Source organism: Prionailurus bengalensis, chromosome B1, assembly GCF_016509475.1.
Source record: "Prionailurus bengalensis isolate Pbe53 chromosome B1, Fcat_Pben_1.1_paternal_pri, whole genome shotgun sequence".
NCBI lineage: Eukaryota > Metazoa > Chordata > Mammalia > Carnivora > Felidae > Prionailurus > Prionailurus bengalensis.
The window spans coordinates 50,304,447-50,320,424 of record NC_057344.1 but is presented as its reverse complement, the minus strand read 5'-3'; the positions used below and the strand labels follow the sequence as shown (position 1 = coordinate 50,320,424).

The following is a 15,978-nucleotide window of genomic DNA, read 5'->3' as shown; positions in this document are numbered from 1 at the left end:
TGTTTAACTCAATCCCTTTCTATAGCTTTGCAGACCTATGAGTAAAGTGTATTTCATCTATCACTCGTGAACAGGGAGGAGCAGTTGAAATGTCCTATTGAAATGCTCTTTGTTAAGATGTATATGATAAGCCCTAGAACAATCACTAAGGAAAAAAAATACAATGAAACATTGTGAAGGAAATTAAAAGGCTGCATCAGTAGTAAAGTAGTAAAGGAGGAACAGAGGGGAAAAAAAGACCTGAGGCACACAGAAAACAAAAGTTAAATTGGGAAACATAATCCAACTGTATCAATAATAAATGTGAATGTATTAAGCAGTCCAAATGGCAGAGATGGTCAGACTAAATTAAAAAAAACATATCCAGCTTTGTGCTCGATAAACAGAATGGAGAATAGAAAAATAGAGAAAAGTTAGGGTTTTTTAAAAAAGGATCAACAAAACTGAAAAACTTTTAGCTAGACCAAGAAAAAAAGAGAGAGGACTCAGAAGTGAAAGGGGGGCAGTACTACCACCCTTACAGAAATAAAAATGATTATAAAAAAATCCTGTCAGGGTGCCTGAATGGCTCAGTTGGTTAAGCCTCCGACTCTTGGTTTCAGCAAAGGTCATGATCTCACAGTTCTTTAGTTCAAGCCCCACATCAGGCTCCATGCTGATGGTGCAGAGCCTGCTTGGGATTCTCTCTCTCCCTCTCTGTCAGCATCTCCCCCAACTTGCTCTCTGTGTCTCTCTCTCAAAAAAAATGAATAAACTTTAAAAAATTAAAAAGAAAAAAGAATCCTGGAGGCAGTTATATGCCAGTAAGTTGTAATAACTCAGATAAAGTGGACAAATTACTTGAAAGGATTTCGTGATAACATAGCGTTGGCATTGTGATGCATTTACAGGCTGCTGCCTTCTCCACTCAAGGACGCAGTCGAAGTATCAACCTGGAGAAGATGTTATACAATGCAAGAGGTGAACTCTGCCCTTAGCAAAATCCAGCTGGTGGGATATTCTCAGAAAATTGTGAGTGTTAATATGGTTTTACGTGATGCATGAATGCTTTTGATTCATACTGTTACCCTTTGGGAGGATCTTCTCGTTCCCTTTCTTCGGCCATTCAGTTACTGAGAATCTTGTACAAGGTAAAAAAACAGAGCAATTGTCATTATCCTCTGTCTTCCACCCTCCAGGCTGATAGTTGTGTTCTTTCCTAACCCTTACATTCCCCATCATTAGCCAGCATTCTACTGACCAGCAGGTAATGGGTCAGGAGAAAGACATCTCATCCTATTCACTTGAGAACAGTGGGTGAAGCTTTATAGATTTTGGACAAGTAAAATAATACAAGAGCATAAAACAGATCAAGAAGCAATTTGTTGGCAGGTATAACTTTTGGGCTCTGACCTGATAGTAAGTGTCCCCATTTTTGTTAACTTAGGCCCAGAGCCACTCAGTATAGAACAACCAGGCAATTAATGCCTAACCTAAAAAAAGAAAAAGAAAACCCAAGTATTTGTCTCTTTGGTGTTGCTGGTAATCTATTGCCTCTTTATTTAAAAAAATAAAAAAATCTATTGCCTCAGTCTTTTCATGAGTGAGGCCTGAGTGCCTGGTACATGTAGATATTCTGAAACTCAGGGGTAAGGATTGCTTTCTGGGTCTACCATCTGGTCTCCATTGATTTTTTTTGTGCTTTATACTTTCTGTTTTACTTTAAAATTTCTATATCTAAGTAGAGAAGGATATTTCTGGGTTTTTTGACTTGTTTCTTTTTTCTTTTTTCCTGCAAAGACTTATCTGGTATGACTGTACTGCTGAAAGCTCATCACACATTCTCTTACTGTGGTTCTTTTCTAGGAGCTTTTTGGTGCAGTTCAGGTGACTCCACTAAGCTCAGGCTATGCCCTTGGAAGCTCCAACTGGATTATCCAGTCCCATTATGAGAAAGTATCCTATGTCTCCGGATCCTCCTTACTTACCACACATCCCCAGGTAGTTCTGATTCTCTTTTAACAGTTCAGTGTTTTGGTTACTGAACCCAAATTGATAATGTATCCAGAACATCATCAGTTGTTTTTAAATCTTCCTAATTTTGGTTTCTACATGTATCCTATTTAAAAAAAAAAAAAAATTTATTGTTATTTTGGTAAGAATGCTTAACATGAAATCTACCGTTTTAATAATTTTTATACATTATTGTTGACTACAGTACAGTGTTGTATAGCAGATCTCTAGAGCTTATCTTGCTTAACTGAAACCTTATGTTAAGACACTCATGGGGCGCCTGGGTGGCGCAGTCGGTTAAGCGTCCGACTTCAGCCAGGTCACGATCTTGCGGTCCGTGAGTTCGAGCCCCGCGTCGGGCTCTGGGCTGATGGCTCAGAGCCTGGAGCCTGTTTCTGATTCTGTGTCTCCCTCTCTCTCTGCCCTTCCCCCGTTCATGCTCTGTCTCTCTCTGTCCCAAAAATAAATAAACGTTGAAAAAAAAAAATTTAAAAAAAAAAAAAAAAAGACACTCTTCCTGAAAGGTAGATTTCCCATGTCCCACTGTTTAGGATTGCAAGGTCCTCTGTAAGATCCTGCTGCCTTTGGGTCCATCTCTAGGATTTTGAGATTTCCCACCACTTTCAATAGCCATAGCCTGATACACAACAGAAATGGTCACCCATTTACTCAGCAGATGTTAATTATCTCTTTACTAAGGGTCTACTATGTATGTGTCAAGCATTCATTAGGTATTAGAGTGTCCATGGTGACCCACAGGCAAAGTCCTAGCTCATGAATCTATGTTCAGAAGAGCAAGGAGGGGCCATTGTGATTGCAGCATGCTGTCAGCAGGGGTGTCCATGAAATGAGCACAGCCAGGTGAAGTGGAACTTTGTTGACCATGATGAGAAATTTGGATTTTATTTTAATGTATTTTATTTATTTTTGAATGTTTGTTTATTTGAGGGAGAGGGAGAGAGGGAAGCAGCAGAGAGAGAGGAAGACAGAATCTGAAGCAGGCTCCAGGCTCTGAGCTGTCAGCACAGAGCCCTATATGGGGCTTGAACTGATAAATCATGAGATCATGACCTGAGTCGAAGTTGGACACTTAACGACTGAGCCACCCAGGCACTCCTTAATGTATTTTATTTAAACGTGTAGAGGGAAGCTATTAGAAGATTTTAGCTTGGTCATTTGTTAAGTCATATTTGGCAAGAAGCTAAGTACATACGTACCCATTGTTACAAATGTATTGTTTGTTCCTTTTTAGGTATTTGTAATGAATTTATTGTCCATTTCATAAATCCTGATTCTTTCCGTGTTTGTAAAGGAGGGGCAGAAATCAGATAGTTAGCTGATGGATGGATATGTAGATAGATAACTTGGGGAAGCCCGTATCTTATTTTAATACAAAGAGGAAAAATGCCTGCTATAGGTCTAGAACAATAGGATGCTTATGATCTGTCACCATGTATTGGTTTTTTTCATACCTTCTTTTATAATCAAATTTCATCTCCAGGTCTAGAGGAGGGGACAAGTTGCTTTTTTTTTTTCCTATAGCTAGCAGAATTCTGGGCCTTTCCCGCTTATTGAAATCAAAAGCCCATCAATGTCATCTTAATCTGCTTCATTGAATCAAAATACTTTATTGGCAGCTTCTATCATTCTTGATATATTCTTCCATAAAAGACAGAAAATTATTTGGCTGCCAACTCTTCCGATTTGTCCTGCTTAGATCAAAGGCTTTACAGTACTACTGATGTAATTTCCAGTAAATTATTCTTCCAAGGTTCGTAAATTTAAAGGGAAAATAAGGTCTTCAAAGTAATGAGCAACATACCTAAGTAATTAATTTTAATTTCAAGCTGGCAACCAGTGTTGTATATAAAAAAGATAATGAATTCGATTTCCTTTCACCCAGATAATCGGATTCTTTTTTTTTTTTTTTTTTTTTTTTTGAGAGAGAGAGAGAGAGAGAGAGAGAGAGCATAAACAGAGAACAGGGGCAGAGAGAGAGAATCCTAAGCAGGGGCTCGTTCCCACGACCCTGGGATCATGACCTGAGCCAAAACCAAGAGTTGGATACTCAACCGACTGAGCCACCTGGGCGCCGCAATGATAATTGGATTCTGCGTTGAATTAGCAAGGATAAGAAAAGTTTAAGTTTGAAAAACTTAACAGTCAGCTTCCGAGGTCAGCAAGCTATTGTCCATGGACCGAATTTGGCTTGCTACCTGTTTTCATAAATGATGTCTTCTTGCAGTACAGCCACATCCATTTGGTTATGGATGGTTTATGGCTACTTGCACACTGTACCAGCAAAGTTCTGCTTTAGACTTTACAGAAAAGGCCAACCACTGGTCTACTTGAGTGGAACTTCCCTAGGTAGAAAAAATAGGCTGCTTTAGTGATCTAATAAGCATAGCAGAGTGAGGCTTTGGATGAAGCCTGAAGTGGTAAGAATGGAATGACAAAGAAAACATTGGCAGGTCTTTATTTCAACAAATACTTATTGAATGCATGCTGTCTCCAGGGTCGGAAAAATACAGGCCAGAGATTTCATGCCAAGATGATATTGAGAATGGTAATGATGACACTTACCCACTTGACAAGAAGGAGTTGACAAAGGGGGTTCTGGTTTTAGAAGGGAGTAGTGAGTATGATGCATAGCAATTTGAGTGAACACCGGGGACAGATGAAAATCTAGTACTGGAACTTAGATGTGACAGCAAGCCTGAGACAAATTAGAGCATCAGATTTTTTAAAGTATGTAAAGAGCCTAAGGGGAAAGACTGATGAGCTGTGAGGGACATTTACCAATAGAAGGTAGAAGGAAGAAAAATAATCTTGAATAAGAATGGAGAGTTAGAGGAGAACTGAGGCCCACAAAAGTACAGCATCCCATCCCAAAGGGCAGAAGAGAACTAGCTTTTACTGACTGGAAAGCCTCAGTACTAATTTTCCTATTGATCTGGTGTTCAACAACATACTGAATTCTTATATTCTAGTATTTATCTACTAATGATAATATTATCTGCAAAGAAGTAACAATTTTGTCACTTTTCTTTCAATCTTTTTATCTTTTATTTCGTTTTCCTGTCTTACAATCACATACTCTAGTCCCATGTAAACAGAAGTGATGACAGTGGCAGCCTTTTCTTATATCAGATTTTAAAGGGAATGCTTTTGTAGCTTCTTCATTAAATAGGATGGCTTCCTACTGGTTTTTGTCTATCAGGTTAGGGAGTTTCTCCTCTGTTCCTAATTTTCTTATTTTTAAAAGTCAGATGTAGACATTATACCTTATCAAGTGCTTCTTCCAGTCTGTGAGATGATCATGTGATTTATTTCCTTTAAACCAGTAATGTAATAAATTGTAGTATCAGCTTTTCTCACATTTTTTTTTAAGTTATTTTGAGAGAGAGAGCATGAGTGGGGCAGAGAGAGCGTGCGCCCGCGCGCGCACGAGAGAGAGAATATCCCAAGCAGGCTCTGCACTGTCAGCACAGAGCCCAAAGTGGGGCTCAAACCCATGAACCATGAGATCACGACCAGAGCCAAAATCAAGAGTCAGACACTTAACTGAGCCGCCCAGACCCCCAGCTTTTCTCACATTTAACCATCCTTTAGTCTTGTGATAAATCTTTTTAAAATATACTCCTGGAATATAAGTTGGTCAGTATTTTTTTGAAATTTATACAGGTATATCTCATTTCATTGTGCTTTGCTTTATTGCATTTCTTACATACTGCCTTATTTACAGATTGAAGGCTTGTGGCAACCTTGCATTGAGCAAGGCCATCAGCACTTTTTTCCAACAGCATTTGGTCACTTTGTGTCTCTGGGTCACATTTTGGTAATTCCCACAACATTTCAAATTTTTTCATTGTTATTACATTTGTTATGGTGACCTGTGATCAGTGATATTAACTTGCTAAAAGCTCAGATGATGGTTAGCATTTTTTAGCAATCAGATATTTTTTTAATTAAAGTATGTAGGGTTTTTTTTATTTTTAAGACATAATGCTATTGCATACTTAACAGAATGGTATGTATAAATGTAACTTTTATAAGCACTGGGAAACCAGAAATTCGTTTGACTCTCTTTATTGCCATATTCAGTTTATTGGTCTGGGCCTCAACCTGTGATATCTCCAAGTTATGCCTATAATCTGTATTCATAAGTGAAAAATAGACCCATACCTTATTTTCTCGTTCTGTCTTCATTTGTTTGGCATCAGGATACATTTAGTCTCATGAGATGATTTGAGCACCTTCCACTCTTTTTCTTTTTTTTTTTTTTTTTTAAATTTTTTTAATGCTTATTTGTGAGAGAGAGAGAGAAAGAGAGAGAGAGACACAGAGAGAGACAGAGAGAGAGAGAGAGAGAGAGAGACAGAGCACAAGATGGGAGGGGCAGAGAGAGAGGGAGACACAGACTGAAGCAGGCTCCAGGCTCTGAGCTGTCAGCACACAGCCCGACACAGGGCTGGAACTCACAAACTAAGAGATCATGACCTGAACCGAAGTCAGGTGCTCAACCAACTGAGCCACCCAGGAGCCCCATTTTCACTCTATAGCTATACACAAGATAGCTGTTCTCTTTTTTTGAAAGTCAGTTCCCCATAAAATTATCCAGGCCTGAGATTATCATTTTAACTTTCTCATGACTATTGAACTATATTCTCTGGGTCAGAGCTGTGCGAATATAGCAGAGATTTGTCCATTTTACCTAGGTTTCCAAAATCATATCCATGGAAGTTGTTTATTACCCTTTTAATTTGCTTAAACTTTTTTGTGTAATTCTATTTTCATTCTACATTTTAACACCTCTTTTTTCTTGATCAGATTTGCCAGAGGTTTATCTGCATTACTGATTTTCTTTAAAGAATAAGTTTTTCAGATGAACGTAAGGGAAGGGAAACAAAAATAATATAAAAACAAGGAAGGGGACAAAACAGAACAGACTTATAAATATGGAAAACAAACTGAGGGTTGCTGGAGGGGTTGTGGGAGGGAGGATGGGCTAAATGGGTAAGGGGCATCAAGGAACCTACTCCTGAAATCATTGTTTCACTATATGCTAACTAATTTGGATGTAAATTTTTAAAAATAAAAAATTAAAAACAAAAATAAGTTTTTGTTTTTAATTGTTTTTGTTGTATTTTCATTTTCTATTCTGCCCTTTATTATTTCCTTCCTTTCATCTTTGGGTTTTCTCTGTTGCTTTTCCTTTAATACTTTACCTCATTCATTTCCATCCTTTTGTGCTTTCCAATAAGTATACTTAAAGCTATGTTTCTCTCTTAGTATCATTTAACTCTGTTAAATTGTTAATATGTAGGGGTCTGTCATTCATCTCTCAGTATATCATAATTTCCTTCATAATGTTCATAATTTAAGTAGCCAAAGGTTGTTTTATAGTGCTTGTGTTTGTTTCTGGTCCATCCAATATGATTAGACTTAGGGTTAGACAAGAGACTTTTTCCAATCATGCTTAAATGTTTCTGGATTTTTCTTTTTTTTTTTTTAATTGGCATTATGATAAGAATATACTCCTTCACTGAAGTGTTGCTTTGAAACACAGTCCATTTTTGTAAATGTTTTGTGTATGTTGTAAAAGACTGTGTTTACCGTTGAATGAAAACTTTTCTAATTATTGTGTTAATTCTGTTCTGTCATATCTTTGCTTAGTTCCCAGTTTCTGGAAAGAAAGTTATTTGTTGATTTATCTACTTCTGCCTATACTTTCACCAGTTATTGCTTTTTATAGTTTTAAGCAATGTAATCAGATGTATATGTGATCATTATTTTTTATTGAACAATTACTCCTTTTATCAGGATGCTGATTTTTTTCTGTATCAAACCTGCATTAAAAGCCAGGAGACATTTTCCCCCTCCATATTTGCCTCATACTATTTTCCATCTGCTTCTTTTCATTCCTTCTGTATCCTTTTCTAGTGAGTCCCTTGTAGACATAGTAAGGGTTTTTTCTTTTTTAGTCAAGAGTCTCTGGAATGGTGAAACTATTTATATTTACTGTAATTACTATTGTACTGAGGGTTTCTTTTTGTAATTTTATTTCCTGTTTTTTTTAGTTCATTCTTTTCCCCATCCTTTCTTCCCTTCTTTTAGATGACATAATTTCTTTCTGTAAGTTTGAACACACATTTTATTTTTATTCTTCTGGGCTGTTGCTTCATTTATTTTTCCTTTGAGTGTCCTAAGTTTATCAATATCAGAGCCACACCTTCCTCTTGTCTTTCCTATCTTTCTCCTCTTCCTTCTCCCCTGACCCACCATGTTCATACTGTCTGGAATTTTAGTTCTGGGTTATCTAGGCTATACATCAAGTGTTGAATATATCACTTATTTAGACAGTGAGCTTTACTGAGTTGTTTTGGGGTTTTTTTTTTCCAACCTACCTTCCCATATATCTCATAATCCTCTAGATTGACTTTCCTTCTTCCAGGAGTGCTTGAGGAATGTTCACCAAGAGCGTCTTAAAATGGTAAACCTTATGAGGCTTTGAAGTACTAAGAATAGTTTTAATTTTTTCTCACATTTAAATGATAGCTTGGATAGATATAAAATTCAAGGAAAAGAACTTGGAAACTATAAAGCTTTGAAAATCTTTATTCATTTTCCATTTGTACCCTTGTTGTACTTAAGAACTGCAAAACTCTTTAAATTTGTGTTCCTTTATGGGATTTGCTTTTAGAATTTTCACTTTATCTTAAATATTCTTAAGTTTTACTGTGACATATCTTAAATGTGTATTTTTTCTGTCAGTATAATACTTTGAGAAATCTTCCAACTTTAACACAAAAAGATTCTTAATTGTTTGTAAAATTATTCCTTCTGGTTGATTTTTTATTTCTCTTTATGGAATCTCTCATACACAGATATTGACACTTCTATGTTTTGTATACCTCTTTCTTCCTTTTTTTTTTACCCCCTTCTCCTGCTTGATGCCTCCTGAAAAAAAACTCCTCAACTTGATCTTCCAGCTCAAGAATTCATTCTTTAGCTCTATCCATACTGCCCTTCAGCCTTTGTGTTGGATTCTTTATTTCAGTCACTGTATTTTTATACGTAATATTTTGAAATGTTTCTCTTTATACTTGTTTTTCTTTTACTTATTTTGTGTGTGGACTTTTAATGCATATTCTGCTGTTCCATTTGGTTTATTAATTCTCCACGTGGCGTAGGTTTTTAGCTTATTGTATTTAGTAGATGTTGTTTTCCTCAGTGGTCTTGTTTTATTTCCCTGTGAGCTCTTACTACTTGGCTTTCAGGGACATCCTCTTGTACCTCTGCTCTAGACACTGCTTTTTTCCCAGGATTTGTCTTCCTGATGTGTTACCACTTAGCCTGGTAGTGTGAGGAAACAAGGAACGGCTGATAGGTCTGCCTGTACCTTTTGTGAACATTCATCCCACTATTCTGATATGTTCTGCTTCACAGTATGGTGGAGCAGGCCATAGGCAGTATGGAAGAGAGAGAAAAGGCCAAGGAGTTCCTTGCCACCCTCTATTCTTCCTGCAGTGCAAGCCCTCTTTGGCCCTTGCTTGCCATCTTGTCCCTATTCCAACACCCGTGGTTTCCCAGGAATTCATCATGGTTGTTTAGTTTCTCAAAACTGTCAGGTGCCCTTATTTCTATGCTTTCTCTCAGCTTAGATTGTAGAAGGGAGCCAGCGGCCTGTGTTCATTCTCTGTCTTGTTGGGAATCTCATAGTGGAATTTTTGTTTTCTTTTAAAATATTTTTATTTCCTTATATTTCTGATTAGAACACTAATTTGTATTTATTGTAGTCGTTTTGGAACATACAAAGTGTGTGTTTGAATAAAATGTTCCCCCTTGAAGCACTCAGTGAGGGGCCATAGACACCTGTAATATATACATTTGCTCTTTGGTGATGAAATGGAGATGTTGGCAATGTCAGCTTGGTTCAGAGGGTGTCACTACAAGGTGTTAAGGGCTAACTCTTTACAGTAACCCTAGTAATCTACAAGAAATGTCTCCCAAGTATGTCTCCTAAAATCACAAACATCTTGTCTGATCTGATCATGAAGTATCTCATAACTTCCAACTTGGTGGTATTTGTAATACAGTACTGCCTTTGTTTTGTTTTGTTGTTTGTTTGTTTTTTTGTGGACATTTAATTTTCAAAGGACGGCAGCATCCATGACTGAGGTACAGAGATAATGTTTTCAGGGCCACAGTTTGATCTCCATTAGATGCTTTCATTCAGATTGGTAGTTCTTAACCTTTTGGGGGTTATGGCCCCATATGACACCTCTGGCCCAGTCACCTCTGGAAAAATGTACATAGGCACGCACACAGAATTGTGTATGCTATTTCGAGGGTTCCTAGACCATCTGAATTCCCCCATCAGCCCTGTGAATCATTATTGGTTTGTTCTAATAAGGTTCTTATAAAATTGTCATTTTAAGCTAAATATGCTATCTAACAAAATTTGATCCCTTTTGTCCCCATTCTGGGTCCTTCTGTTTGATGCATACACACAGTGAACATTTCTAGGCTCATTGCACATCTGCTACTATAAACCACTGTATTTCTTCTTCTCTGGAAACAATGCATATGTATTTTATTAGAGAAGTGCAAATAGGAATCAGACTCTATTCGATATAGCTGTCACGACTATACTTATCCGTGTTAAAGAAATGTTTCTCGGGTTAGAAAGCAGCTTATATAACTGCAGTCATGTTATTTAAAAAAAATAATGAAGCCCTTATATCCATGTTTATATAAAATGCTAAAGGAATATACATCAAAAGGCACATATACTCAGAGATAACATTGCAGGTGGTGGGTCTTTGCTGTGCTACTGTTTGGAATTTTCTTTGTTGGAAAATATGGGTTGAACAGAGAAAGGAGGGATGAAGCTTCTTACTAAACTGGGTTTCTGACTTTTATCTTCGTGTGTTCCATTGAGTATGTGGAACGACACTAAGGAAAAGACATGCTACGAAATGAGACCTAGCATCTCAATCCCTGGGCCCTCATTTTTGTTTTCAGTTTGAATCCCGGTTTCTTTGGAAAAGGCAGTTACTTACTTACTTAACTAACTAACTTACTTACTTACTTACTTACTTACTTACTTACTTACTTACTTATTTAGATGCTCTGAAAACCATCAAAATTAAATTCAGACTGTGCAAGGTAAAATAAAAATTCAACATCCTGAGGATCACATAATAGTGCACTGTGGAGACTTCATAGTTTACAAGAAGATCATGTATATTAGCTCATAAGACTCTCAGAAATCAGTGAAGTCTTATGGGTCACAAATATGCCCATGTTATGAGAAACCCAGCTCAGAGCCTTACCTGAGGTCCGTGACCTAGGTAAGAGAATGGGAAGGAAGCTCGTTGTTTCTGGATCCTAATTCAGTATTCTTCCTGGCTTCTCTGCCACTGAGACTTAGGGAAAATTGCCTTGACTGGTTGAGTCCCAGGTTGCATGTTTTCATAATATAAACTTACTTCATGTATTTATTTCAAGTCTTTACACTTGTTTTCATTTTGCAGAGCTGTCTTGATAATCAGATTATATAGCACAATGGTTCTCAAGGCGTGACCCAGACCGGCACCAGGAGCATCTCTTGGTAGCTCATTAGAAATGCAAATTGTTAGGCCCACCTCAGACCTGAATCAGAAACTCTGGGTTCAGTGCCCAGCAATCCACAGTTAAGTAAACCGTACAGGTGATTCTAATACACATTCATGTTGGAAACCCACCAGCGACATGTGTGACATGACATTTTCAAAAGAGCAAAGCGCTCTACAAATTTGAGATCATAAGCTCTTTTTTTTTTCATTGAGGTACAATTTTATGTATAGTGAAACCCAGAGATTTTAAGCATACAGCTCTATGAATTTTCACATCACGTGATTACCACACCAGCCGAGGCATAGAACTCTTTTTTTAATTTTTAAAAATATTTCTTGGGGCGCCTGGGTGGCGCAGTCGGTTAAGCGTCCGACTTCAGCCAGGTCACGATCTCGCGGTCCGTGAGTTCGAGCCCCGCGTCAGGCTGTGGGCTGATGGCTCAGAGCCTGGAGCCTGTTTCCGATTCTGTGTCTCCCTCTCTCTCTGCCCCTCCCCCGTTCATGCTCTGTCTCTCTCTGTCCCAAAAATAAAATTAAAAATGTTGAAAAAAAAAAAATTAAAAAAAAAAAATATTTCTTTATTCTTGGGAGACAGAGTGCAAGCAAGAGAGAGACAGAGATACAGAATTTGAAGCAGGCTCCAGGCTCGGAGCTCTCAGCACAGAGCCCAACGTGGGGCTCAAACCCACGAAGCATGAGATCATGACCTGGGCTCAAGTCGGACTCTTAACTGACTGAACCAGCCAGGTGCCCCGGCATAGAACTCTTTTATCATGGCTGTAAAGTTCCCTCATGCCTCCTCTCATCTGTCCCTATCCCCAGTGGGCAGCTACTTAACTGTTCACTGACAGACTTCATTAGAGGAAGAAAGGGAACAGGACAATGATGAGCCAAACACAGAAAGAGCAATGACTATTCTCTTTTTCCTTCACTACTTGCACTTACCATTTCCTTTTGAAGTACTGAGCATAGTTCTCTCTGGTTTTTCAGCCCATGGACCAAGCTTCTCTCAAAAACAGCGACGTTCTCGTTCTGACAGGCCTCACCCAGATCCCCACCGCCAACCCGGACGGCATGGTGGGAGAGTTCTGCAGCAACCTGGGTATGTGTCCAGCTCAGGCCATGAATGGGATGAAATGTGCTAAATTTACTTTTCAGTTCTTGCTTCTGTAGCATTTTGTGTTCCTTCTCTTCACGTTCACCCCCTCTGATACCCCGGTTCAAGGTTTCCCCTGCCCCGCCTACTCTACCCTTCCTGCCCATCCTTCAAAGCTTGCTGTTGTCAGCAAAAGCAATTCTTAAGCAACATAAATCTGAAGAATGTAAGAATGGTTGTAAGGGTAAATTCAAATGTTTAGCACGTTTATGCAACAGATACTCAACATTCTCACACTTGATTTATGTTGAAAATTCTTATTTGTTTGCTCTGTGGTGGGATTTGGGGGCAAGACGGGGGTGCATACAGGATAGCAGTTGTCAAAAAAGGGAAGAATCACCTTTGCTTGTAAGTAATAGCACAGAAAAGACTTAATACTTTGCATTCACAATAGCAATATACTGAGCAGATACATTTTTCCACCAATATTTGGTCAGTGTTGTTTTTTTCTTTGAGAGAAGACTAAATTTGGAGAAGAGACTTGCTACCCGGAAGAAACGTATGTTTCTTTGGATATAATTGTCAGTAAAATCTAGAAATCCTGCCTTTCTTTTAGAAAAGTATAGGTTGCTTACTGTCTTAACTTGGGCTGCTGTAACAAAATGCCAGACTGGGTGGCTTAAAGAACAAACATTTCTCACAGTTCTGGAGGCAGGGAAGTCTGAGATCAGATTGTCAGTGTGGTCAGGGTCTGACCAGTGGAAGAGGGCTCTCTTCCTGGCTCGCAGACACCCACAAGTGTGTCCTCCCTTGGCCGAAAGAAGCAGCTCTCGTGTCGTCTTCTTCTTATGAGGGCAAAAATCCCATCATGGAGGCTGTACCCTCATGGCCTCATCTAAACCCAGTTACCTCCCAAAGCACCCCTGACCCAGTACCATCACACTGGGAGTTAGGGCTTCAATATATGAACTTTAGGGGGATACAGATGTTCAGTCCATAACAGTTGCCAAAGAGGAGTTAATGAGCTCAGACCTTTCACCCCTTTCACACAGTTTATTCTTCCTTGAAAAAAAATCATTGGACTAGTCTCAGATTGCACCCCTGATTTGTATGTTTTGTTTGCTTATTGTCTAGAATCACAGACTCAAAACACTTTAGATCTGAAAGGAACCTTGCATCTAATCTACTGTTTCTTAAGTCCATTAACCACTTGCCTCATGATCAGTGAGGCCACTTCTTAAAGATGCAAATTTGAGGGCCCATCCACAGACCTAGTAAGTCAGATTCTCTGGGGACAGGAGAGACCCAGCAGCAAAGTTGCATTTTCAACATGTTCCCTGGCAATTTTCACACTTACGAAAGCTTGAAGACCACTAATCTAGTCCACTCCTCTCATAACCAATCAGGAAACAGGCCCAGCCAGGTTTCAGTGGCTTACATGGGGTCCTATAGCATGTGATGAATGCAGGAGTAGATCCAGGCCTCTTGAGCCCTGACCACTGTCTCTCCCCTCGGTACCATACTCTAGTAATAGCAAGTCAACCAGTACTCCAAGTACAGCGCCTGGGAGAACCCATATGTCAGGGTTGGGAACAGAGGAGGATACAAGACAGCAGAGGCTTCAAGATCTACACCCGAAAGCTCTGCGTTTCAGTTTGTTTTGGAAACTAAACAAAAGAGAAACTTAAGAGGGCTTTGATATTTTTTTTCTTTTGTAGCCAGTTATAACTTCTAATGTAATTATACCCATTAAGTTGCAAGTCCTCGTTTGATAACTTGTTTTTAAGTATTTAAAGTGTAGAGGATTTTCTTACAAATAACACATTAATGAAAGAAAATGCCACTAAAATGAGTCAAATGGAAAAACTTGGCCTATTTCCTTATAGGTCATACAGCAGTGGTCAGAGACTGAACAGAGACAAATCCAGCAAAGTTTTGAGCAGGAGCTAAAAAGAGAAGGAGCTTGGAGGGTCTGTCCTGAAGCTCGGCTGCCATTGGTAACCTTTAAAGCCCAAACCCTTAACTGCACACCTTGTTTCCAGGGACTGAGACGTCCATTAAAAACCCAACTGATTGTTAGCCTCTGGATTCTCCCACTCTTGTGCTATTCTTCAAAAGAAGCAGATCATTGTACCTGAGAAATGAATTGTATGAACAGAAGTAGGAAATGAAAGAAATCCAAATATTATTTTTAAAGTTTCTTTCTACCTTTATAAAACTGTTCTTCTGACACCACTGTTTTCTCTCTGACTTCAACTTTTCTAGCACTGACAGTCCGGAATGGAGGAAACGTGTTGGTGCCCTGTTACCCTTCTGGAGTGATCTATGACCTCCTGGAATGCCTGTATCAGTACATTGACTCCGCCGGCCTCTCCAACATCCCTTTCTACTTCATCTCCCCCGTGGCCAACAGTTCACTTGAGTTTTCCCAGATTTTTGCTGAGTGGTATGTCTGCATTCTTCTCCATGATTCAGTACATTCAAGCAGTAAGAATAAAATGGAAAAAGTTTTTTTAATGAAAAAAGTATAGGGGCGGCTGGGTGGCTCAGTTGGTTAAGCGTCCAGCTCTTGATTTCGGCTCAGGTCGTGATCTCACGGTTGAGCCCCGCATTGGCTCTGCGCTTAAGACTGTCTCTCTCTCTGTCTCTCCACCCCGCCCCACACCCTGCTCACTCACGTGCATGTCCACACACTCTCATTCCACACATACGCACTCTCTCTCTCTGCCAAAAATAAAAATATAAAGGTTTTTTTTTTTCTCACATTACTATGAGACTTTGATTTTGTTGTCTTTCCATGTCTGTGATGTGAAAATTGTATTAATAAAAGCCAAATCTGTTACATTGCTAGAGTTTGGAGGAATAGTTGTCAAGGAAGGAAGGATGAAAGGCAAAGGGTTAACTTAGCACTTTCAAATTCAGTGACAAAATATTATACATTTATCTTCTCCCATGCTACCCTCTGCCTGTTACAAAGTGAAGTGACATTCTAGAGGCTCAAAAAAAGCCCAAGTTCATGTTGTCTGGAATTTCTAATACCAAATCTGATGATAAGAAAAGCTAGGTTCTTTTTCATTTCAATAGCATGATATTTGATAAAACTAAGTTTTATTACAGTAGGAAATTGTTTGATCCAGTCCTGAGGTGGGTAAATTATTGAACCGTATGAAGTTAGTGAACCTTTTTAGGATTATTTAGATGCATGTTTGAATCTAACTCATCTGACCCAAAAAAGGGAGGGATGAGGGAAATACAGAACTTTTACAGTCG

At 38.8% G+C, this 15,978-nt stretch overlaps 1 protein-coding gene across 1 annotated transcript in view; it reads left to right on the top strand.

Moving 5' to 3' along the window:
- The window catches only part of INTS9 (integrator complex subunit 9), a 102,240-nt gene that overhangs the window by 64,627 nt on the left and 21,635 nt on the right, over positions 1-15,978 (top strand). The window contains exons 7-10 of the mRNA XM_043565031.1: positions 891-1,011; positions 1,846-1,980; positions 12,603-12,714; positions 14,974-15,154. Coding sequence (XP_043420966.1) covers positions 891-1,011; positions 1,846-1,980; positions 12,603-12,714; positions 14,974-15,154 — 549 coding nt within the window. The remainder of the gene's footprint in view (positions 1-890; positions 1,012-1,845; positions 1,981-12,602; positions 12,715-14,973; positions 15,155-15,978) is intronic.